The 26271-nt window shown below is 44.0% G+C and overlaps 1 protein-coding gene across 2 annotated transcripts in view; it reads left to right on the top strand.

Moving 5' to 3' along the window:
- The window catches only part of JSRP1 (junctional sarcoplasmic reticulum protein 1), a 169180-nt gene that overhangs the window by 122909 nt on the left and 20000 nt on the right, over positions 1-26271 (top strand). For both annotated transcript variants that reach the window (XM_069740611.1, XM_069740610.1), the window contains exon 3: positions 17639-17794. In XM_069740611.1, the coding sequence (XP_069596712.1) occupies positions 17653-17794 (142 nt within the window). In that variant the 5' untranslated portion in view covers positions 17639-17652. The remainder of the gene's footprint in view (positions 1-17638; positions 17795-26271) is intronic.

Raw genomic sequence — 26271 nt, 5'->3', positions numbered from 1 at the left:
GCCGCAGGAGGCGGAGCAAAGAGCAGAGCCGCAGGGGGCGGAGCAAAGAGCAGAGCCGCAGAAGGCAGAGCAAAGAGCAGAGCCGCAGGAGGCGGAGCAAAGAGCAGAGCCGCAGGAGGCGGAGCAGAGGCACAGGAGGCGGAGCAAAGAGCAGAGCTGCGGGAGGTGGAGCAAAGAGCAGAAGGAGTGAACACACAGAAACACACAGCAGAATAGGAAAGACTAGAGACAGGGATACAAACGAAAACAAGTAGAGGACTAAGTTCAGACAGGGTCAGGAACGGTACAAGGCACAGAAACAAGGATTCAGACCAGGGTATGAAGCCCCCTGGGTGGCTGAAACAAGAGACACAGGTACAGGCCAGGATACGAAGCCCCCCTGGGTGGCTGACATGAGAGACACCGCAAGGCAGGACCTAGCAACTCAGCAGCAAGACACTAAGTAAATACGTTGCTCAGGCATCCCCCTAAGGGTGAGAATGCCTTAAGTACCTGATGCCTCTTGGCAATTGGCAGGGGACACCTTAGGAAGTTGCACACAGTCACTATAAGAAACAGGAAGTGCTGCAAGTCACTTTGCTAAAGTCTCTATGCACTTTCCACATATTGCACTGGGATTTTGCCCATTCTTCAAGGCAACACTGCTCCAGCTCCTTAAAGTTAGATGGTTTCCTCTTGTGAACAGCAATCTTCAAGTCTGACCACAGATTCCCAATTGGATTAAGGTCAGGGCTTTGACTAGGCCACTCCAAAACATGTACACGTGTCCCCTTAAATCACTTGCATGTTGTTTTAGCACTATGCTTTGGGTCATTGTCTTGTTTGAAGGGGAACCTCCATCCCAGTCTCAAATCACTGACAAACAATTGTAAATTTTACAATTATGACCAGTGTCACTTTATGCAGTTATAACTCGGGAACGCTTCAACAGATCACATTGATTCTGAGATTGCTTTTTTTTATTGTACTTCATGGTAGCGGTAACATTTCTTCAATTTGACATGCATTTATTTATGAAAAAACTGAAATTTGGCCAAAATGTTAAACATTTTGCAATTTTCAAACTTCTAATTTTCATGCCCTTAAATCAGAGTTATGTCACACAAAATTGTTAATAAATAACATTTCCCACATGTCTACTTTACATCAGCACAATTTTGGAAACATCATTTTTTTTGTTAGGAAGTTATAAGGGTTAAACGTTGACTAGCAATTCCTAATTTTTACAGCAAAATTTACAAAACCTTATTTTTTAGGGACCACCTCACATTTGAAGTGACTGAGAGGAGTGTATAAGACAGAAAATACCCAAAAGTGACTAGATTCTAAAATGTGTACCCCTCCAAGTACTCAAAACCACATTCAAGAAGTTTATTAACCCCCTTCATTTGCTTCACAGGAACTGAAGCAATATGGAAGGAAAAAATAAACATTTCATTTTTTTTCACAAAAAATTACTTTAGACTCGAACTTTTTTATTTTCATAAGGGTTACAGGAGAAAAAGGACCACCAAAATTGTTGTGCAATTTCTCCTGAGCATGCCCATACCCCATATGTGGGGGAAAACCACTGTTTGGGTGCATGGCAGGGCTCAGAAGGGAAGGAGCACCATATAGGTTTTTGAATGCAAAATTTGCTGTATTAATTAGCGGATGCCATGTCACATTTGGAGAGTCCCTGCTCTGCCTAAACAGTGGAAAACCCCCACAAGTGGCCCCATTTTGGAAACTAGACACGTCAAGGAACTTATTTAGATGTGTCGTGAGCACCTTGAACCCCCAGGTGCTTTTCAGAAGTTTATAAGATTGAGCCAGTAACACATTTTTCCCACAAAAAGTGTCTCTTAGTCCCAATTTTGTTATTTTTACAAGGTAACAAGAGAAAATGAATTCTATGTTTGTTGTTCAATTTCTCCTGAGTGTGCAGATTCCCCATATGTGGTGAAAAACGACTGGGCTCAGAAATGAAAAAAAAAGCACAGCTTTTGATGGAAAGGTCTACAGGTGTCATGTCGCGTTTGGAGAGCCCCTGATGTGCCAAAACAGTCGAAACTCCCCACAAATGACCCCATTTTGGAAACTAGACCCATCAAGGAAAGTATCTAGATGTGTGGTGAGCACCTTGAACCCCCAGGTGCTTCACAGAAGTTTATAACGTAGAGCCGTGAAAATAAATAAAATCACTTTTTTCCCACAAAAATTTTAGTTTAGCCCCCAATTGTTTTCCCATGGAGAAAATGGACCCCAACATTTGTTGTGCAATTTCTCCTGAGTATGCCAATACTCCATTTATGGTCGATAACTACTCTGAGGCAAAGTGCAAAGCTGAGAAGGTCAAAAGCGAAGAAGCGCCATATTGGAGTTAAGATTTTGCTGGACTGGTTTGAGGGTGCCATGTCACATTGGCAGAGCCCCTGAGTTGCCAGAACAGCAGAACCCCCATAGGAGACACCATTTTACTACTACACCTCTCAATGAATTTATCTAGGAGTGAAGGGATCAAATTGAAATTACAGGTGGGTTGCAGAATTTTATACCATTGGACAGTAAAGAAAAAAATAATTACATATTTACCACCAAAATGTTGTTTTATCCCCAGGTTTTACATTTTCACACTGGAAAATAGGTAAAATGGCACCAAAATTTGTCCCACAAATTCTGCTGAATATAGAAATACCATATATATATATATATATATATATATATATATATATATATATCTGTAGAATACTGTTTAGCCATACGTCGAGACATGGGAGGGATGGAGCGCTATATGGGTATGTGCACACATTGCGGATTTGGCTGCAGATCATCAGCGGATTGGCTGCTGCGGAATCGCAGCTGTTTTCCATGCGTTGTACAGTACAATGTAAACCTATGGAAAACCAAATCTGCAGTGCACATGCTGCGGAAAATACCGTGCGGAAATGCTGCGGTTTATTTTCCGCAGCATGTCAATTCTTTGTGTGGATTCCACAGCGTTTTACACCTGCTCCTCAATAGGAATCCGTAGGTGAAATCTGCCCAAAAATACAGGAAATCCGTGGGTAATCCGCAGGTAAAACGCAGTGTTTTTTTACCTGAGGATTTTTCAAAAATGGTGCGGAAAAATCCGCACACGAATCCGGAATGTGGGCACATAGCTTTTGCCTTCTGAAGAGCAGATTTTCCTAGAAAAGTTTGCAGACTCCAGATACAGAGCCCCTAAGTCAGACCTGGGCAAGATGCGGGCCGCATCCGGCCCGCCTGATGATTTTAAACGGCCCGCCAGCTAGCTGTCACTTCTGACAGCCGCCCCCGGCACCACTCGGCCAGCCACTTCTGAAGACCACTGGCGGCTGGAGTGAAGGCGACACGCTGTCGGAACTGCGCTTGCAGAGCTGAGGGTGATGAGGAGCCATGTTCCCCTGTGCTGTGTGAGCAGAGCTGCGGGTGATGAGAAGCCATGTTCCCTTGTGCCGGAGGATGCAGCAGCAGCGCCGCCAGGTTCCTGTTTCCTTCTCAATCTTCTGCCCTCCCCCCGCATCCCAGAAGTCAACATGTCGAGTCTGCACACAAGAGCAAGTAAGAGCTGCAGAAGAGGGGAGTCCTGGGCCGGTCATGGGGGCTGCAGGTGGGAGAGGAGGGGTGCATGCAAGGCTCGGGGCAGCCTGCCAGCAGGGGTGACTGGGGGGCAGTTGCTGTCTCTGTGTGGGGGGATAGGAGGGCTCCATGCCTGTGCACCTGTATAGAAAGCTCCTGCTTTGTATCATGCATTGTGTGTTCTATATAACAGATACAAACTCTGTACATCTAGTGCTGCGTGTGATCTCGGGGGGTGCGGAGACCCCATTTCAGTGTTTGGGTGGTCCCCCAGGACACTATGAGGCTGTTACAGATACCTCAGCACTTGGGGCTCCTGTCAGCCCCATAGCCATTGCACATACAGTATGTGTTCCACCACTTGGGCGCAGGATCTTGTGAGCAGACGATCCCTCCTGTGATCAGACAGACAACTCTTTTCCTGTAGAGGGGTCATAATTGCTCTTCACGGGCCAACCCCTTTAAAAGGGAACTTCCTGGATGTTTTTTCTTTTAAATACGGAAGCAGTGGTGTAAATGTGTCAGTGCTTGTCCCCCCATAAAAAATGAGACTTTTTTTGTAATGATCCAATGTGCTAATCTTGAGAAATCTTGCATAGAAACCATATGCAAATCATGCAAAAAGTGCACTGTGGAATGTCAATGCACTTAAAAGACAATACTGCTGCAGTGACACGCCCCCAGTGCACGTCCAGCCTGATTTGCATGTGACGTCTATACTAGATTTCTCAATATTGGTCCGTTGGATTGCTATACAAAAGGTGTATTGTTATTGGGGACAAAAAGCTCCTCCACAGCAATATTCCTACTGCCAGCTGTAAAGACGCGCTGACGGGCCCCTTTAAGCATTTTACCTTGTCATCCAGTCACTGGGGTAGGTTTCCCTTTTTTAAGCAGTGATCAGACCCCAACTGGAAAATCCATAGTGCTTTTATGTTACAGTGGGTGGATTTGCTGTTTTAGTACAGTCTTAAAGGGGTTGTCCAAGATTAGGAAAACATGGCTGCATTACTCCAAAAACAGAGCCATCCCTGTCTGTTTGTTTATGAAAAGATAGCATATGTATACTACAGTATGGGTGAAAATGAGTTAATTATATTAGTCCGGCCCTCTAAAACCATCCCAATTTCTCATGCGGCCCCATGGCAAAATTAATTGCCCACCCCTGCCCTAAATGCTAAAAAAGCAGAATCTGCTCTCTAGTGAACTCATTTTGGAAATTATACTCATTCTGGAATTTACCTACAGGTGTAAGTGACGGATTTGACTCCATGCGTGTTTTACAAAAACAAGCAGTAGTTGAGTGAAAATTGCAAACTGCCGTTGTAGTGACCAGTACGTCGTGGTCAGCTCATGCTTCTGGAGATACACACCCGTAAATTAGGCGGGCTCTCATCGCTACAGAAATGCCAAACGTGGACGCTAAATGTAGTTTAGTCCCACTGTGGGGTTCAGAAGGGAGGCGGGGGGGGGGGGAGCATTTGGATTTGGGAAGCGAAGAATTGGCTGAATTTCTTTTGAGGAGGCGAGGAGCCATTTCGCTTATCCAGAGCCTTTGTGCTACCTGTAACGTGGAAGTCATCTGCAAACCACTCTGTCATAATCAATGTACTTGATGGAACACAGCAGCCCCTGTACGTAGTTGGTGACCACTGCTGATTACTGAAGGTTGTCTCCAATGCACTCTGCCATCAATATTTTAGTCCTGGATAGTTCCTTTAAAGACTTTGCACAGTATTCAGATCTGCAATATTCTTGTTCTGTTTCTGGTATGGAAAGAATTTTCACCATGGATTTCACCTTTTGCATGTAACACACATGGGGTGGTGGATTGGCTGCAAAATCTACATCAGAAAAACTATTTCTTATCCAAATAATTCCAATTTTGATTATCCCAATTTGTAATAAAAAGCCAGCCAGAGTAAGATGTGCCTAATTTATTCTCTTGCTGTGTAAACTGCCACAAAGCCAAATCTATGCCAGATTTTGATGTAAATTTGAGTAAATATGTTTTTCCACTATGCTCCATTTTTATGTTTGGCAACCCTGTTATACCCTCCCAATACAGATCCTGACAACTCGAATGATATACCATTACTATTTACTAATTGCACCACTTCAAAATTTTTCTTGGTTTACACACTTGACCCTAAAGTCACATGAGGTTTTTATGTTCTCTTTTTTTTCAACAACAAGCAGCTATTTTTTAGATTGCATCACGGGAAGTTAAAAGCTCTTATGTTTGCAAAATAACTGATTTTAACCACTTTAAGGCATAGCCTTGTTTGGTCCCTAAGTGCTCATTTGTTCTGTTCTTTTATATCCACTTAGATGACAGCACATACACTGCATAGCACGGAAAACACTATCTTGATTCCAGCCTGAGCATTACATAGATAGATATATGCACATGGTCAGGGTGTGAAAAAATGTTTCAGAAAAATTGGCCGTTACACATGTCAGTGAGGTAGTTTGTGTATCCTATTAATAAAGCCCTACAATTTATCAAAACAGGTCTATGTAGCTAGTGCTCTTCGCTTCTTCTTCTGGCAGAGGCATCATGTGACTGTCGCAGCTCCGTTACATGAAGCCCAAGCCTCCAGTTTACATGAATCACTTTGTAATATCAAATATATATCCTCTGTGTTGATTATGTCGCAGAGTTTAGTATCATCTGCAAATGTTAGAAGGTTGCACTCTACATCGTCAGTAACAAATATGCTATGAAGAAGAGGGCCCAATGCGGACCCCTCTGGTAACCCATCTTTTCTGTGACCCAATCAGTATGAGTTTCATTAAAGGGAACCTGTCACCCCTAAAATCGAAGGGGAGTTAAGCCCACCGGCATCAGGGGTTTATCTACAGCATTCTGGAATGCTGTAGATAAGCCCCCGATGTAACCTGAAAGATGAGAAAAAGAGGTTAGGTTATACTCACTTGGGCGGGCGGTCCGATCCGATGGGCGTCGCGGCCCGGTCCGGGGCCTCCCATCTTCATAGGATGACGTCCTCTTCTGTCTTCACTCTGCGGCTCCGGTGCAGGCGTACTTTGTCTGCCTATTGAGGGCAGAGCGAAGTACTGCAGTGCGTAGGCGCCGGGCCTCTCTGACCTTTCCCGGTGCCTGCGCACTGCAGTACTTTGCTCTGCCCACAACAAGGCAGACAAAGTACGCCTGCGCCGGAGCTGCAGCGTGAAGACCAGAAGAGGACGTCATCGTAAGAAGATGGGAGGCCCTGGACTGCGACGCCCATCGGACCGGACCGCAGCGGGACCGCCCCTGGGTGAGTATAATCTAACCTCTTTTTCTCATCTTTCAGGATACATCGGGGGCTTATCTACAGCATTACAGAATGCTGTAGATAAGCCCCTGATGACGGTGGGCTTAGCTCACCTTTTATTTTGGGGGTGACAGGTTCCCTTTAATATCTACCCTCCGTTTCCTATTACTGAGCCAATTGTTAACACAGTTACACATATTTCTCCCGGTCCCATTGTTCTCATTTTATGTGCCAATTATATCAAATGCCTTTGAAAATATGTGATCGACAACATCCACATCCTAACCCTGGTCCAATCTGGAACATTAACTCTCATAGAAGTTTATCCCTCATAAACTCATGTTGATGCTGGGTTATGAACTTATTTTTAGTGAGATACTCCAGGATAACAACTCTTAGAAAACCATCAAATATTTTGCTCACTATAGGCCTATAATTTCTATATTCAGTTCTTGACCCTATTTTGAATATTGGAACCACATTTGCTATGTGGTATAGACATTGCTAATATAAAATTATGAACTCATTCACGACATATGATGTAAATTAAGTCATATGTCGTGTCCTTTGGGCCCACATTTTTCCCTGATGATGATGACTGAATTATTCAGCCATCATTTGCCTCCAACAGCCTGCAGCTGTTAACCTGTTAAATGCCACTGTCAATCACTGACAGTGGCATGTAATATGCGCCAGCAGGGTGGCGATTCCTGTCGACGCTGGCAACAGAGGAGATGGAGAAATTATTTTCTCCATCTCCTCTGCAACTGTGCTGTGATCCTGTCATGCGAGAGAGGATGGGAGCACAGAGCACTGAAACTTGGCTCACGCTCGCAGCAGAGCTGGAGCCGAGGGTCATTAGTATATTGCATCGGATGCTCTCGCATGTGATATACTGGTGGGACCCTTTAGCCGGCGTTCATAAGAGATCATGATTTTTGCTTTACATAGCACTGCTGATGCACTGCTATACATAGCACAAGCGATCAAATGATCGCAGCTTCAAATCCCCTAAGGGAACTAACAAATCGAGTCAAAAGTGAAAAAAATGTTTTAAAAATATGAAAAAAATACCAAAGTTCAAATCACCTGCCTTTTGCCTCATTAAAATTAAAACAATGAAATTTTTTTTTTTAAATACACATATTTGGTATAGCTACGTTCGGAAAAGTCAGTTTATCGAAAAATCACATACAAAAAATGTTTTTTTTGCAGACATATGGGAGAACTATTGTAAATCATTAAGTTTTTCATTCAAGTAATTTTTATTGAAAATTTTCTCAACCATGTCCAACAAGACATAACTCAAGACAAAACACGAAAGGGGAGGAGGTGGTGGGGGTCGAGGGGCTAGGGAGAAGGGGAGGCACATGAGGACATAGGGGAAGGGACAAGAACAAAGTAAGAAGACAAATATGATCTACGTACGCAGCGTAGATAGTTTACACAACTATAGCAACTTTTATAGGTGAATATTTGTATAACAATCAGTAGTTGGCACAAAACAGTAGCAAATAATGTTGGCATAGCAACCTAGAGAACTGAATACCTATAATTGGTTTTATTAGTTAGGAAAATCAATAACTCTCAAGTAGTTTATGTAGTAGAAGAAATAAACAATGTAAGTTTAACATTTATCAACATTCTGTAACTACAAGAACCCACAAATGTATGACCAGATATATTAGGGATAAATCTCTAACCAGCGATGCCATTTGATGGCAAATTTTTTAAAACCTGCATTGGCAATGGAAAATTTATATTCATAAGATTTATGTAGGGAGACCAGATCAAGTAATTTCTTGCATTGTAGGAGGGCAAGGTTTCTTCCAGTAGAATGCAATGGAATTTTTAGTCACGAGGAGAACATGTGCCACAATGGGCCTAAAGGTACCGTCACACATAACGATATCGTTAACGATATCGTTGCTTTTTGTGACGTAGCAACGATATCGTTAATGAAATCGTTATGTGTGACAGCGACCAACGATCAGGCCCCTGCTGGGAGATCGTTGGTCGCTGAGGAAAGTCCAGAACTTTTATTTCGTCGCTGGATCTCCCGCTGACATCGCTGGATCGGCGTGTGTGACGCCGATCCAGCGATGTCTTCACTGGTAACCAGGGTAAACATCGGGTTACTAAGCGCAGGGCCGCGCTTAGTAACCCGATGTTTACCCTGGTTACCAGCGTAAATGTCAAAAAAACAAACACTAAATACTTACCTTCAGCTGTCTGTCCCCGGCGCTCTGCTTCTCTGCACTCCTCCTGCATCCTGTGTCAGCGCCGGCCAGCCGGAAAGCAGAGCGGTGACGTCACCGCTCTGCTTTCTGGCTGACCGGCGCTGACAGTGCAGAGGAAAGCAGAGCGCCGGAGGACAGACAGCTGAAGGTAAGTATGTAGTGTTTGTTTTTTTAACATTTACGCTGGTAACCATGGTAAACATCGGGTTACTAAGCGCGGCCCTGCGCCTAGTAACCCGATGTTTACCCTGGTTACCGGGGACCTCGGGATCGTTGGTCGCTGGAGAGCTGTCTGTGTCACAGCTCTCCAGCGACCAAACAGCGACGCTGCAACGATCGACATCGTTGTCGGTATCGCTGCAGCGTCTCTAAGTGTGACGGTACCCTTAGAGAGGGGCTAATACGGTCAATACCTATGGACAGCAGTGCGAGTTGAGGGGAGAGGTCAATCTTCCCTTTTGCTAAAGTGTTTATAATGTTGGAGATTCCTCGCCACAATGGCTTCAGTTTAGGGCATTGCCAGAAAATATGGAGTATGTTTCCCCTTTTCCCACAGTTCCTCCATCCTTTATCTTTAGTACATATAATGAAATAATCAACCCCATTTGGGCAAATCACCAAATTCTGAAACTCAGGGACATTTTCAATGGGAAAAATTTCCTTCCCTTTAAATTACTAAGAGAAACTTTCGCCATTCCATCCTCAGCCTTCTGGGACTACCAGATAGTAAAAAACCAAGTTAAAAAATTTATCGCAAATAAACCATCATTCTCAGAACCTTCTGTTAACCTGCTATGTAATCCAGGCCATAGCATCTTCTGGAGCTATAGGTACATTTATGGGTGGTTTAGCAAGAACATGGTTTTTACCAAAACTGCTTCCATGATTAAGTGGGAGAGAGACCTTCAAACTACATTCCAGACGGAGGAGTGGGAGGAGGCCCTTTCTTACACTTACTCGTCCACGATCTCCTTAACCCTGCAAGAGTCCTTCTTCAAGATGATATCTAGGTGGTATCTAACCCCTTCAAGGCTATTCTCCATAAATGATAGCATCTCTCCTGACTGCTGGAGTAAATCATTAAGTTTTTAAGTGATATAATCAGTCATAATAATCTGTGCAAGTTTCTCCAGGATAAAAAATATCATCTACAGGTGTGTCTCACAAAATTAGAATATCATCAAAAAGTTAATTTATTTCAGTGCTTCAACACAAAAAGTGAAACTCATATTATATAGAGTCATTACAGAGTGATCTATTTCAAGTGTTTATTTCTGTTAATGTTGATGATTATGGCTAACAGCCAATGAAAACCCAAATGTCATTATCTCAGTAAATTACCGTATATACTCGAGTATAAGCCGAGATTTTCAGCCCAAATTTTTGGGCTGAAAGTGCCCCTCTCGGCTTATACTCGAGTCACGGTAGCGGTGGGGTCGGCGGGTGAGGGGGAGAGGGAGCTGAGGTATACTTACCTAGTCCCAGCGATCCTGACGCTCCCCCTGCCGTCCCATGGTCTTCTGTGCTGCAGCTTCTTCCCCTCTTCAGCGGTCACGTGGGACCGCTCATTAGAGAAATGAATAAGCGGCTCCACCTCCCATAGGGGTGGAGCCGCCTATTCATTTCTCTAATCAGCGGTGCCGGTGACCGCTGATAGAGGAAGAGGCTGCGGCACAGAAGACCGTGGGACGGCAGGGGGAGCCGGACGTCGGGACCAGGTAAGTATGTAATAGTCACCTGTCCACGTTCCAGCCGCCGGGCGCCGCTCCATCTTCCCGGCGTCTATCTGCGCTCTGACTGTTCAGGTCAGAGGGCGCGATGACGCATATACTGTGCGCGGCGCCCTCTGCCTGATCAGTCAGAGCGGGGAGACGCCGGGACCGGACGCTGGGAGCTGCAATCAAGAAAGGTGAGTATGGCTTTTTTTTTTTTTATTGCAGCAGCAGCAGCGGCACAGATTTATACCGAGCATCTATGGGGCAGTATGAACGGTGCAGAGCATATATGGGGCACAGATATGGGGCAATATGAACGGTGCAGAGCACTATATGGGGCAGATATGGAGCAATATGAACAGTGCAGAGCACTATATGGGGCAGATATGGAACAATATGAACAGTGCAGAGCACTATATGGGGCAGATATGGAGCAATATGAACAGTGCAGAGCACTATATGGGGCAGATATGGGGCAATATGAACAGTGCAGAGCACTATATGGGGCAGATATGGGGCAATATGAACAGTGCAGAGCACTATATGGGGCAGATATGTGGCAATATGAACGGTGCAGAGCACTATATGGGGCCGATATGGGGCAATATGAACGGTGCAGAGCACTATATGGGGCAATATGAACAGTGCAGAGCACTATATGGGGCAGATATGGGGCAATATGAACGGTGCAGAGCACTAAATGGGGCAGATATGGGGCAATATGAACGGTGCAGAGCACTATATGGGGCAGATATGGGGCAATATGAACGGTGCAGAGCACTATATGGCAGAGCTATGGGGAAATATGAACAGTGCAGAGCACTATATGGCAGAGCTATGGGGAAATATGAACGGTGCAGAGCACTATATGGCAGAGCTATGGGGAAATATGAACGGTGCAGAGCACTATATGGCACAGCTATGGGGCAATAATGATCTATTTTTATTTTTGAAATTCACCGGTAAATGCTACATTTCCACCCTAGGCTTATACTCGAGTCAATAAGTTTTCCCAGTTTTTTGTGGCAAAATTAGGGGGGTCGGCTTATACTCGAGTATATACGGTAGAATAATTAACAAAAATCACCTGCAAAGGCTTTCTAGGTGTTCAGAAAGGTCCTTTAGTCTGTTTCAGTAGGCTCCCCAACCATGGGGAAGGCTGGTGACTTGACAGACGTCCAGAAGGCAGTCATTGATACACTCCATAAGGAGCGTAAGCCACAAAAGGTCGTTGCTAAAGAAGGTGGTAGTAAAAGATGCAAAGCCTTGAAAGGATTGTTAAGAAAAGGTCATTATAAAATTTTGGGGAGATTCACAAGGAGTGGACTGTTGCTGGAGTCATTGCTTCAAGAGCCACCACACAGACGTATCCAGGACATGGGCTACAAGTGTCGCATTCCTTGTGTTAAGCCACTCACGACCAATAGACAACACCAGAAGCATCTTACCTCGACCAAGGAGAAAAGAACTGGACTGTTGTTCAATGGTCCAAGGTGTTGTTTTCAGATTAAAGTAAATGTTGTATTTCATTTGGAAATCAAGGTCCCAGAGTCTGGAGGATGAGTGGAGAGGCCACAATCCAAGCTGCTTGAGGTCTAGTGTGAAGTTGATGCTTTGGGGCGCCATGTCATCTGCTGGTGTAGGTCCACTGTGTTTTATCAAGACCAAACTCAACGCAGCCGACTACTAGGAAATTTTAGGTCACTTCATGCATTTGAGAGAAATTGTGTAAGAAATTAACATTTCCTCCCACATTTTATTGGAAAATGCACATTTTTTTCTTTCCATTAAGCACTTGTAGGCTCAACAAACTCTTAGATGAATTCCTTGAGGGAGCTAGTTTCCATAATAGGGTAATCTGTGGGTTTCTGCCGTTTTGGTACCTCAAGGGCACGGTCAAAGCAACATAACGTCCACAATCTATTCCAGCAAAAGTTACTCTTCAAATGCCAAATAGCACTCCTTCCCTTCCGAACCCTGCAGGTGCTCAAACAGCAGTTTTTAACCACATATGGGCTATTGCCACATTCGGGAGAAATTGTATAATACATTTTAGGGTCCATTTTCTCCTATTGCCCCCATTGGAAATAAAAATTTGCAACCAAAACAATAATTTAGAGGAAAAAATGTAATTTTTCATTTTTTCATTCCACTTTGGTTTAATTCCTGTATAGCACCTGAAGGATTACATTTCCTAACAGTAGTTTATAATGAATAGTTATAATAATAATTTTTGCATTTTTTAAAAAATGGCATGACTTACTAGGGTTTCTGTTATATTGGCACTTCAAAGTCACTTCAAGAGCTTGTTTACACTGGTGAGTAGCATCTGATGATTCTCTCATGCGGACTATAGCCTAATGTAAAGACGCATGAAAAGCATAGGATGGGTGTTTTGAAAGTATTGCCCAAATTTTAAGAGTCTCTATTCTGGCTAGCAAATGATGAACATTGAATCTCCCTCTGTTAATTCAAAACTCATCAAAAAGTGTATGTCAAAATGGGTTTTCTATACTAGTCTACTTTTCTAAATAGCATCAGTCTCCCCGTTTAGTAATAATTTTGCAATGTCTAATCTTCGAACTTTTTGTTGTGTCACTCCCCTGTATGTGACAGCTGCGATATCGGCCCTGGATGCTCTTGCGACCGATCGGGGACGATTAACCCCTTAAATACCGCTCTCAATCACGACAGCGTAATTTAAGTTGTTACAAGGTGTCACAAGACCCCATTAGTAACCATCGGATTCAAGCGATGAGAATCGCTGGTCCCAATGGTTACTATGGTACCCTGAGGTCATGTGATGACCCAAGGGTACGGTAGCCTGTGAGATCCAGCAATAAGCTGGAGTCAGGGAGTGTTAGTGAGACACTGACTGCTCTCATGCACTGCTGCACATGAGTACAGCAGTGTATGTGACAAGTGATCAAAATCAAAAATTATGCATGACCCACAGTGAAAAAGTGTAAAAAAGTGGCAAAAATGTAAAACAAATTACTGTATATACTCATGTATAAGCCGACCCAAGTATAAGCCGAAGCACCTAATTTTGCCACAAAAAACTTTGAAAACTTATTGACTCAAGTATAAGCCGGGTATGCATTGTCCCTTTATCCCCATCCTGGTATGCATGGTTCCTCATCCCCATCCTTTTCTGCATGGTGCCTTATTCCCATCCTTGTATGCATGGTTCCTTATTCCAATCCTTGTCTCCATGGCTCCTTATTCCCATCCTTGTCTGCATGGCTCCTAATTCCCTTCCTTGTCTATATGGCTCCTTATTCCCATCCTTGTCTGCATGGCTCCTAATTCCCTTCCTTGTCTATATGGCTCCTTATTGCCATCCTTGTCTGCATGGCTCCTTATCTCCATCCTTGTATGCGTGGCTCCTTATCCCCATACTTGTATGCATGGTTCTTCATCCCTATCCTTGCATGTGTGCCTCATGAGAATAGGATGTTTTTTTTTTTAATGCTTCTAACCTTCAATGTGCGCCCTCGCAGTATCTTGTTCCGATTCCAGCAGCTCCTGCGGCTGAGTGATCACGTGTCCCTGCTCATTAAGGGAATGAATATTCACATCGATCCACGCCTATGGGAGTGGAGAGAGGTGAATATTCATTACCTTAATGATCAGGCACCTGTGATGGCCCGGCAGCTGCTGGAAGCCGGCGGCTGCGGCTGTAACTGTGCTCGCTATAAGATAAATGAATATTGATTGCCTGTGCAGTGAATACTCATTTCATTTTAGCAGCGGGCACAGGCATTAGCTGCAGCCGCTTGCTCCTGCCTACTGTGACCCTCCATCCCCCCCGCCTTCTCTTCGTGTATAAGCCAAGAGTGGCATTTTCAGCACCAAAAAATGTGGTGAAAAACTTTGCTTATAGACGGTGTGTAAAAAAAAAAAAAAAAACCTCGAAAAGCACACACATCACGAAAATCCGCTTTACCACTCAAAACGCAGCATTTGTGATAAAACAAAATAAACAAAAAAGTACACTTAATTGGTATCACCACATCCGTTACTACCTGCTTTATAAAACTGGCATGTTATTTATTCAGTATGGCGAACGCCATAAAAAAATAAAGAAACAAGCTAAAAATTTTGCTTTTTCATCATAGTGAATGAAAAGCAATCAAAAAGTCATATGTAAAAAAAAAATGGTATGAACGAAAGTGCCAAACCGTCTCGTAAAAGACAAGCCCTAATATTGCCCATTCGGCAAATAAATAAAAAAAGGTACAGCTCTCAGAATATGATGATGCAAAAACAAATTGATTTTGCTAAAATATTGTTTTTAGTGTGTAAAAATAGCAAAGCATAAAAAAAGATATAAATCTGGTATTGCTGTACTCTTACCGGCCCGATAAACAAATTGGTCTTATGACTTTCACCGCTTGGTGAATGGCGCAAAAAATAAAACAACTGAATTGCTGTTTTTTGTTTATTCTGTGTTTGAAAAATCTGAATAAAAAGCAATCAAAAAAATTATGTACCCCAAAACGATACAAAAAAGCTTCAACCTAAAAAAAAAACCCTATATAAATCTGGTAACGCTGCAATAACACCACCAACCCAAAGAATAAATCCACCTCATCACTTATACCCCACGGAGAACAAAAAAAAGCTATTCTTGTACTGCTGTCTATTTGTTCATTCCACCTCCCAAAAATCAGAATGAGGCTCGGCTCACATTTATCCTGCGCTCTCCGCTGAGCGCTTATGTTGGGGGTTTCATGACAGAACCACTCACTTATGAGGCAGATGGAGTCACTTTGGACTGGTCTCTGTTCCGGCAGTGTCCCATCATTTTAGATGTCTTTTTAGAGAACAAGTTTGGACGACCACAGATCTATGAACACCTAAAAAGACGGATACCACCAGAGCAGACGCCAAACGGAGTATGAATTGTCTCCATCTGCCTCATTATGGTGGGTGGTTCCGTTGGGGGTTTCGTCTGAATCGCACCTACCTTTACACTTACCTATGTGACTGGCGCCTTACACAAGCCTCATCCATGTGCATGTATAGGCAATCACCCCTCTGTGACTTGTAGAAGTGTGAGTGGTTGTTCCATCAGTATTTTGAACATGTGTGCCCCAGTCTTTATCATGGGGCTGCTGTATTCTGCAGTCCATTAATATTGTGACATGGTGTTGGTAAGGACAACTGCTTTTTTCTGTGATTTATTTTTTCATTTAATTAATGTACCGTATATACTCGAGTATAAGCAGACCCGAGTATAAGCCGACCCCCCCCCTAATTTTGCGACAAAAAACTGGGAAAACTTATTGACTCGAGTATAAGCCTAGGGTGGAAAATGCAGCAGCTACCGGTGAATTTCAAAAATAAAAATAGATGCTCCATACCGTTCATTATGGCCCCATAGCTGTGCCATATAGTGCTCTGCACCGTTCATTATTGCCCCATAGCTGTGCCATGTAGTGCTCTGCACTGTTCATTATTGCCCCATAGCTGTGCCATATAGTGCTCTGCACCGTTCATTATTGCCCCATAGATGTACCATAGAAAGCTCTGCCATTGCTGCTGCTGAAATAAAATAAAAAAAATGCCATACTCACCTCTCTTGCTTGCAGCTCCTCAGCGTCCCGTCCCGGCGTCTCTCCGCACTGACTGATCAGGCAGAGGGTGGCGCGCACACTATATGCGTCATCGCGCCCTCTGATCTGCACAGTCAGTGCGGAGAGATGGCAGGAAAACAGAGCGGCGCCCGGTGTGTGGAACGAGGACAGGTGAATATGACATGCTTACCTGCTCCCGGCGTCCCGCTCCTTCCCCCGGACAGCTGGTCTTCGGTGCCGCAGCTTCTTCCTCTATCAGCGGTCACCGTTACCGCTCACTAGAGAAATTAATATGCAGCTCCACCCCTATGGGACTGGAGTCCATATTCATTTTTCTAATGAGCGGTCCCATGTGACCGCTGAACAGGGGAAGAGCTGCAGCACCCGGAGACCGTGGGACTGCAGGGACAGCGCCAGGAGCCGCGGAAGCAGGTAAGTATGCCTCAGCGCCCTCTCCCCCTCACCCGCCGACCCCACCGCCGACCGTGACTCGAGTATAAGCCGAGAGGGGCACTTTCAGCCCAAAAATTTGGGCTGAAAATCTCGGCTTATACTCGAGTATATACGGTAAATGACTTTCCTACCAACAAACCATAATCAGCCTATTGTAGAGCACTGCATAACCTTTTGATGGGTTTTGCCATTGAGATTTTCATAATTTTCATATATCGTAACATTTCAATATTTCAATATGCTCGAGGCCACTTAGACAAATTAAAATTCACTTAGCAAGAATATCCAATTGCAAGTATAGACAGCTGTCATGGAAATAATTTCTCTACAATTATACCTTTATCCACATAATTACATACTCTAGAGATTAAAGGGACACTGTCACCTGGATTTGGAGGGAACAATCTTCAGCCATGGAGGCGGGGTTTTGGGGTTTTTGATTCACCCTTTCCTTACCCGCTGGCTGCATGCTGGCTGCAATATTGGATTGAAGTTCATTCTCTGTCCTCCATAGTACACGCCTGCGTAAGGCAAGATTGTCTTGTGCAGGCATGTACTACGGAGGACAGAGAATGAACTTCAATCCAATATTGCAGCCAGCATGCAGCCAGCGGGTAAGGAAAGGGTGAATCAAAACCCCCCAAACCCCGCCTCCATGGCTGAAGATTGTTCCCTCCAAATTCAGGTGACAGTGTCCCTTTAAATAGACCAACCCTTTATCAGGAACTAATACTCTCTTCAATAAATAAGTATAATCTTGATAACAAATATTATCTTCTATGTTTTAGCCTCAGGTACAACAATGAAAAAGAAGCCAGAGCCCAAAAGTGTCGGACCTGTGAGAGATGAGGAATTTTCTCCCTGGAATGGAATTACCCTGAATAGATGTCTAGTTGTTGCTGCTGTTGCCGCTCTCCTGAGTATGGGATTTCAGGTGCTGCAAGGTAGGAAGAACCAGTGCTTGGGATTAGTGGTTTCCTGCAACTATTGGGATATTGGAGCTATAAGTGCGTATAAAATTTTAAAAAAGAACAACATCATGAAGGAAATAGATGTAATAATGTTACAGGTGCTTCTCACAAAATTAGAATATCATCAAAAAGTTAATTTATTTCAGTTCTTCAATACAAAAAGTGAAACTCATATATTAGATAGTCATTACAAATAGTGATGTATTTCAAGTGTTTTTTCTGTTAATGTTGATGATTATGGCTTACAGACAATGAAAACCCAAAAGTCATTATCTCAGTAAATTAGAATACTTTATAGCACCAGCTTGAAAAAAATGATTTTAACATCCGAAATGTTGGCCTACTGAAATGTTCAGTAAATGCACTCAATACTTGGTCGGGGCTCCTTTGGCATCAATTACTGCATCAATGCGGTGTGGCATGGAGGTGATCAGCCTGTGGCACTGCTTAGGTGTTATGGAAGCCCAGGTTGCTTTGACAGCAGCCTTCAGCTCGTCTGCATTGTTGGGTCTGATGTGTCTCATCTTCCTCTTGACAATGCCCCATAGATTACTCTGTTTGTAATGACTCTATATAATATATGAGTTTTACTTTTTGTATTGAAGAACTGAAATAAATTAACTTTTTGATGATATTCTAATTTAGTGAGAAGCACTTGCAGATGAGACACCTTAGGAGTAGTGATGAGCAAGTATACTCGTTACTCTAGTTTCTCCGAGCATGGTCTGGTGGTCTCCAAGTATTTGGATGTGCTCAGAGATTTAGTTTTCGTCACCACAGCTGCATGATTTGCGACTGCCAGACAGGCTGAACACGTGTGAATTCCCTAACAAACAGGTAACCCCCACATGTATTCAAGCTGTCATGCAGTTGCAAATCATGCAGCTGTGGCGACGAAAACTAAATCTCCGAGCACATCCAAATACTCGGAGACCACCCAAGCGTGCTCGGAGAAACTTGAGTAATGAGTATACTCGCTCATCGCTACATATGAGGGTTGATCCTACAGAGAGAGTCACTTTAATACAGTGTGAAAGATGGCACCAGAGAGATCACGCAGAATCCCACCGCTGCTACCACATGTGGAGAACCCGCACCTTGTGACCCCGCCTGACGTCTCTATTACGTTCATGGTACGCTCTCCTCACTTGCACCAACATTACGTTCCGCACCCCCTGGGGACATATGTAAGATCAGCTTAACACAGTTTTACACAGACACCCCGTGTCCACACAGGCTCAGGGAGGCACAGGGAGTGATGGAGGATGGCCCACACAGCCGCTGACGTGGCACCACACTTGCTCACAATCCTGAGAGGCTGAGTGGCCCCTTTCACTAGCACCAGTGATACAGAACTCTGCCAGCCCAGTAGGACTGGCACCAGTTTCTCGTTAAAGCCCATTCTGTTAATGGGGTTATAATTGGCCAGAAACCAGCCCCAGTAGCATGGAAGGTGTAAGCCAAGGACATGGACATGTGGATTCGTAGATCGAGATAAAAGAGCATCCCAAGGTTAAATTATATATTTAGTTGCCTTAAAGGCACACTAGACAAAACACTGTAAACACAATGGTTATACGTATGCAATGGTCAGATATGCAAATACAGTAGTGGTAGGACAAAGTATGCAGAATATAAAAGTTAGTTACCAGTCAGATGAAATACCTGAATTGCGGGGAGCTAGTTCCACTACTCTTGCATCTAGCCGCTAAAAACTCCAAAACCTAAGATCGGTCATAACTCCTTACTGGACGGTCCTAGGAGGAGGTTTTGGCATCATAGGATCCGGCCGGGCCCCTGCTAGGTGTTGAGAATAATCACAGCTTTACTACCTGGCTCCGACCAGCCATTCAACATATCTCCCTACCCTGGGGTGCTAGAACAGATCGAGACCCTGGAAGTTATTTGGCCCGTTCCAGAGATCTCAAAAATGTAACCGGTGTGTGTGACTAGGATGTAAAAAAAGTCCATATTCTCCTTATAAAATCCTAGCTTTCTGAACAAAGCAGTTACACCGCATGAGTTGGATACTAACCAGAGCCGGACTGGGACAAAAAAAGCAGTCCTGCCACACAAATCCCACCAGAACACATACTATAACACGTCCCACCCCCTGTCAGTGGACTTTTATTTACTTCAGCGGTTTGTTTTTTTCAGCGCTGGAGTGGCGCATCAAGTGTAAACTCTCTAACCCCAGTGATATTCTTGCCCTCTGGCGTCTTCCCCGCTTTTCAGCACCGCTCCTGTCCCACGGCACCATTTTGTAAGCGCAGCTTCTGACAGCCGGAAGTCAGAAGTTATATCTCAAGCTCTCAATACAACGTTATAAGAGCCAGAAAGAGGCCAGGAGGATGGTCTCATAGACTTGTACTGAAAAGTGACCTTCTCGCCACTCCATGAAAAGTGCGAGCAGGTCACTTTTCACAGGAGACGAATCGAAGCAATGCTGGAGACCAATGAAGGCAGTGCAAGGTGAGTATGAGACGGGGCAGCGGACTTCCATTTAAAGTACCTCTCCAGCCGTACAATAAAAAAAATGCTGGAGTTGTGCTTTAACCCCTTTACCCCCAACGGTGGTTTGCACATTAATGACCGGGCCAATTTTTACAATTCTGACCACTGTCCCTTTATGAGGTTATAACTCTGGAACGCTTCAACGGATCCCGATGATTCTGACATTGTTTTCTCGTGACATATTGTACTTCATGATAGTGGTAACATTTCTTTGATATTACATAGTAACATAGTTATTAAGGTTGAAGGAAGACTTTAAGTCCATCTAGTTCAACCTATAGCCTAACCTAACATGCCCTAACATGTTGATCCAGAGGAAGGCAAAAAAAAAAACCCCATGTGGCAAAGAGTAAGCTCCACATTGGGGAAAAAAATTCCTTCCCGACTCCACATACGGCAATCAGACTAGTTCCCTGGATCAACGCCCTATCAAGGAATCTAATATACAGTACAGACCAAAAGTTTGGACACACCTTCTCATTTAAAGATTTTTCTGAATTTTCATGATTATAAAAATTGTACATTCACACTGAAGGCATCAAAACTATGAATTAACACATGTGGAATTATATACTTAACAAAAAAAGTGTGAAACAACTGAAAATATGTCTTATATTCTAGGTTCTTCAAAGTAGACACCTTTTGCTTTGATGACTGCTTTGCACACTCTTGGCATTCTCTTGATGAGCTTTAAGAGGTAGTCACTGGAAATGGTTTTCACTTCACAGGTGTGCCCTGTCAGGTTTAATAAGTGGGATTTCTTGCCTTATAAATGGGGTTGGGACCATCAGTTGTGTTGTGCAGACGTCTGATGGATACACAGCTGATAGTCCTACTGAATAGACTGTTTGAATTTCTATTATCGCAAGAAAATAGCAACTAAGTAAAGAAAAACGAGTGGCCATCATTACTTTAAGAAATGAAGGCCAGTCAGTCCGAAAAATTGGGAAAACTTTGAAAGTGTCCCCAAGTGCAGTTGCAAAAACTATCAAGCGCTACAAAGAAACTGGCTCACATGAGGACCGCCCCAGGAAAGGAAGAACAAGAGTCACCTCTGCTTCTGAGGATAAGTTTATCAGAGTCACCAGCCTCAGAAATCGCAGGTTAACAGCAGCTCAGATTAGAGACCAGGTCAATGCCACACATAGTTCTAGCAGCAGACACATCTCCACAACAACTGTTAGGAGGAGACTTTGTGCAGCAGGCCTTCATGGTAAAATAGCTGCTAGGAAACCACTGCTAAGGACAGGCAACAAGCAGAAGAGACTTGTTTGGGCTAAAGAACGTGGAATGGACATTAAACCAGTGGAAATCTGTGTTTTGGTCTGATGAGTCCAAATTTGAGATCTTTGGTTCCAACCACCGTGTCTTTGTGCGACACAAAAAAGGGGAACGGATGGACTCTACATGCCTGGTTCCCACCGTGAAGCATGGAGAAGGAGGTGTGATGGTGTGGGGGTGCTTTGCTGGTGACACTGTTGGGGATTTATTCCAAATTGAAGGCATATTGAACCAGCATGGTTACCACAGCATCTTGCAGTGGCATGCTATTCCATCTGGTTTGCGTTTAGTTGGACCATCATTTATTTTTCAACAGGACAATGACCCCAAACACATCTCCAAGCTGTGTAAGGGCTATTTGACCAAGAAGGAGAGTGATGGGGTGCTACGCCAGACCTGAACCCAATCGAGATGGTTTGGGGTGAGCTGGACAGCAGAGTGAAGGCAAAAGGGCCAACAAGTGCTAAGCATCTCTGGGAACTCCTTCAAGATTGTTGGAAGACCATTTCCGGTGACTACCTCTTGAAGCTCATCAAGAGAATGCCAAGAGTGTGCAAAGCAGTCATCAAAGCAAATGGTGGCTACTTTGAAGAACCTAGAATAGAAGACATATTTTCAGTTGTTTCACACTTTTTTGTTAAGTATATAATTCCACATGTGTTAATTCATAGTTTTGATGCCTTCAATGTAAATGTCCAATTTTCATAGTCATGAAAATACAGAAAAATCTTTAAATGAGAAGGTGTGTCCAAACTTTTGGTCTGTACTGTATATACCCTGTAACATTATACTTTTCAAGAAAGGCATCCAGTCCCCTCTTAAATTTAAGTAATGAATCACTCATTACAATATCATGCGGCAGAGAGTTCCATAGTCTCACTGCTCTTACAGTAAAGAATCCGCGTCTGTTATTATGCTTAAACCTTCTTTCCTCCAGACGTAGAGGATGCCCCCTTGTCCCTGTCTTAGGTCTATGATTAAAAAGATCATCAGAAAGGTCTTTGTACTGTCCCCTCATATACTTATACATTAAGATGAGATCACCCCTTATCCTTCGTTTTTCCAAACTAAATAGCCCCATGTGTAATAACCTATCTTGGTATTGCAGACCTTCCAGTCCTCTAATAACCTTGGTCGCTCTTCTCTGCACCCGCTCTAGTTCAGCTATGTCTGTCTTATACACCGGAGACCAGAACTGTGCACAGTATTCTAAGTGTGGTCGAACTAGTGACTTGTATAGAGGTAAAATTATGTTCTCCTCATGAGCATCTATGCCTCTTTTAATGCATCCCAATATTTTTTTTGCCTTTTGTAGCAGCTGCCTGATACTGGCCACTGAATATGAGTTTGTCATCCACCCATACACCCAGGTCTTTTTCATTGACGGTTTTGCCCAGAGTTTTAGAATTAGGCCGGAGTCACACTACAGCGAGATATGGCCGCGTCTCGCAGGTTAAAACCAAGATCTGGCACTCCAGAGCGGAGCGTGTGGCCGCACAGCAATACATGGAGCTGCACGCTCCGCTCTAGAGTGCCGATGCCAGAGCTTGTTTTTAACCTGCAAGACTCCGCCGTATCTCGCTGTAGTGTGACTCCGGCCTTAAGCGCATAGTTATACATCTTATTACTTCTACCCAAGAGCATGACCTTACATTTATCCCCATTAAAGCTCATTTGCCTTTTGTCAGCCCAAGCTTCTAGTTTACATAAATCATCCTGTAATATAAAATTGTCCTCCTCCGTTTCCTATTTGTGAAAAAAACAGAAATTTGGTGAAAATTTTGCAATTTTCCAACTTTGAATTGTTATGCCCTTAAATCACAGAGATATGTCACACAAAATACTTAATAAGTAACATTTCCCACATGTTACATGTTACATCAGCACAATTTTGGAACCAAATTTTTTTTTTGTTAGGGAGTTATAAGGGTTAAAATTTGACCAGCAATTTCTCATTTTTACAACACTTATTTTTTTTTAGAGACTACATCACATTTGAAGTCACTTTGAGGGGTCTATATGATAGAAAATACCCAAGTGTGACACGATTCTAAAAACTGCACCCCTCAAGGTGCTCAAAACCACATTCAAGAAGTTTATTAACCCTTCAAGTGTTTCACAGGAATTTTTGGAATGTTTAAAAAAAATGAACATTTAACTTTTTTTTTTACAAAAAATTTACTTTAGCTCCAATTTGTTTTATTTTATCAAGAGTAACAGGAGAAAATGGACCCCAAAAGTTGTTGTACAATTTGTTCTGAGTATGCTTATACACTGGGGAACCAGTGTTTGGGCGCATGGCAGAGCTCAGAAGGGAAGGAGCGCCAGTTGACTTTTGAAAGCAAAATTGACTTGAATTGAGATCAGACGCCATGTCGCGTTTGGAGAGCTCCTGATGTGCCTAAACAGTAGAAAACCCCCACAAGTGACCCCATTTTGGAAACTAGACCCCCAAGGAACTTATGTAGATGTGTGGTGATTTAGATTTTTGTGAGGCAGAAACAACAAAAACCAGCAATTCGTGAATTTCTTTTGGGGGGGCGTTTATACCCTTCCACGTTTGATAAAATTGATAAAGCAGTTTTATTCTTCGAGTCGTTACGATTACAGTCATACCTCATTTATATCATTTTTTTATGTTTTGGCGATTTTATATGATAAAATCTATTTTATATAAAAAATAATTATTTTTGCATCGCTTTATTTTGAGGACTATAACTTTCTCCTTTGCCTCATTGGGGGACACAGACCGTGGGTGTATGCTGCTGCCAATACGAGGCTGACACTAAGTGATACAAAAAAAGTGATCTCCTCCCCTGCAGTATACACCTTCCTGCTGGCTCTCAGCTAACGAGTTCTTGCTTAGTGTCTGTAGGAGGCACTTGGGTATGGTTCAGACCCCATCGTTTTTATTTTATTTTTTATTTTTCTGTAAATTTTTATTTTTCAATTAACGGAGTGAAGGGGGCGACGAATCCTTTCAAGGTTCCGATCTCCCCCGAACCATCAACAGACGAGAACGCGGAGTGTCGCCTCCCCGTACCCTCTCCTGCGACGTGGGAAGCCATGCCTGAGCTCACTTTAGGGGCGACGGTTCCTTCGGGTCCCGAACACCAGCAACGGGCGAGCACCTGGAGTGTCGCCTCTATGTATCCTCTCCTGGAGCCAGGCCTATTGCCGGTCAACTTGCCCTGTCCACCCGGGGGCTTGAACTCCGTGGATGTACAGAAGCTCCTTCTCTTTGACATCTGAGCAGCCCCCACTGTCCCACCACCGTTAAAGCGGATGGCACAAGGAGGCGGACGGTTCCTCTCCACCTCCCTAACAAAGGAATGGTGGATTGAGGGTTATTGCTTTATTCCTGCACTTTCACGCTGCAATACCTGACCTGCAGCAGAACAGCACAGCGCCCGCTGTTCTCGGCGCTGAAACCCAGTCATCCGTGGCGGTTCCATGCCGGGACGTGCACTAATGGTGAGTAGATCCAGTTGGCAATGGGGCCCTGCAGTGGCTTCCCTGTGGCCCACCTCCCTAAGGTAATGCTCCGGCCGGTTGCAAACATTTACCCACCGGCTTCGGCCGATGTGTAGGCCGCATCCCGGAAGTTGCGCCCGCACTATGGCGCGCTAAGGCGGCTCCGCCCATCTTTTCTGTCGTTTTCTGTCTGGCACAGGAGAGTTGGGGGACACAGCTCCCACCCTGCCTGTCATGGCTGCCGCGACCAATCAGCGACAGGCACAGCCCGGAAGAAAATGGCCGCTCCTTACCCCCGCAGTCAGTGCCTGTCGCCCGCATACTCCCCTCCGGTCACCGCTAACACAGGGTTAATGCCGGCGGTAACGGACCGCGTTATGCCACAGGTAACGCACTCCGTTACCACCGCTATTAACCCTGTGTGTCCCCAACTTTTTACTATTGACGCTGCCTATGCAGCATCAATAGTAAAAAATGTAATGTTAAAAATAATAATAATAATTAAAAAAAAAACCTGCTATACTCACCCTCCGTAGTCGCTCGTGCCGGCCGCCATCTTCCGTCATCACAGGTCCTGCGCTCATACCAACCCTGGGACCGGAAGCTGCCGTGGACTACAAGGGGCCCTCGGAAAGGTGAGTATAGGTTTATTTTTTATTTTTTAACCTGTGACAAACCTGGCTGGGCAATATACTATGTCACTAGGCAATATACTACATAACTGGGTAATATACTACGTGGCTGCGCAATATACTACGTCACTATGCAATATACTACGTAACTGGGCAATATACTACGTGGCTGCGCAATATGCTACGTCACTAGGCAATATACTACATAACTGGGTAATATACTACGTGGCTGGGCAATATACTACGTGGCTGGGCAATATACTACGTGGCTGGGCAATATACTACGTGGGCTGTGCAATATACTACGTGGCTGGGCAATATACTACGTGGCTGGGCAATATACTACGTGGGCTGTGCAATATACTACGTGACTGGGCAATATACTACGTGACTGGGCAATATACTACGTGACTGGGCAATATACTACGTGACTGGGCAATATACTACGTGGCTAGGCAATATACTACGTGGCTGGGCAATATACTACATGGGCAGTGCAATATACTGCGTGGCTGGGCAATATTCTACGTGGGCTGTGCAATATACTAC

This window comes from Ranitomeya imitator, chromosome 1 (genome assembly GCF_032444005.1).
Source record: "Ranitomeya imitator isolate aRanImi1 chromosome 1, aRanImi1.pri, whole genome shotgun sequence".
Classification (NCBI taxonomy): domain Eukaryota; kingdom Metazoa; phylum Chordata; class Amphibia; order Anura; family Dendrobatidae; genus Ranitomeya; species Ranitomeya imitator.
The sequence above is the reverse complement of the archived record's forward strand: the minus strand, read 5'-3'. Positions and strand labels throughout refer to the sequence as shown.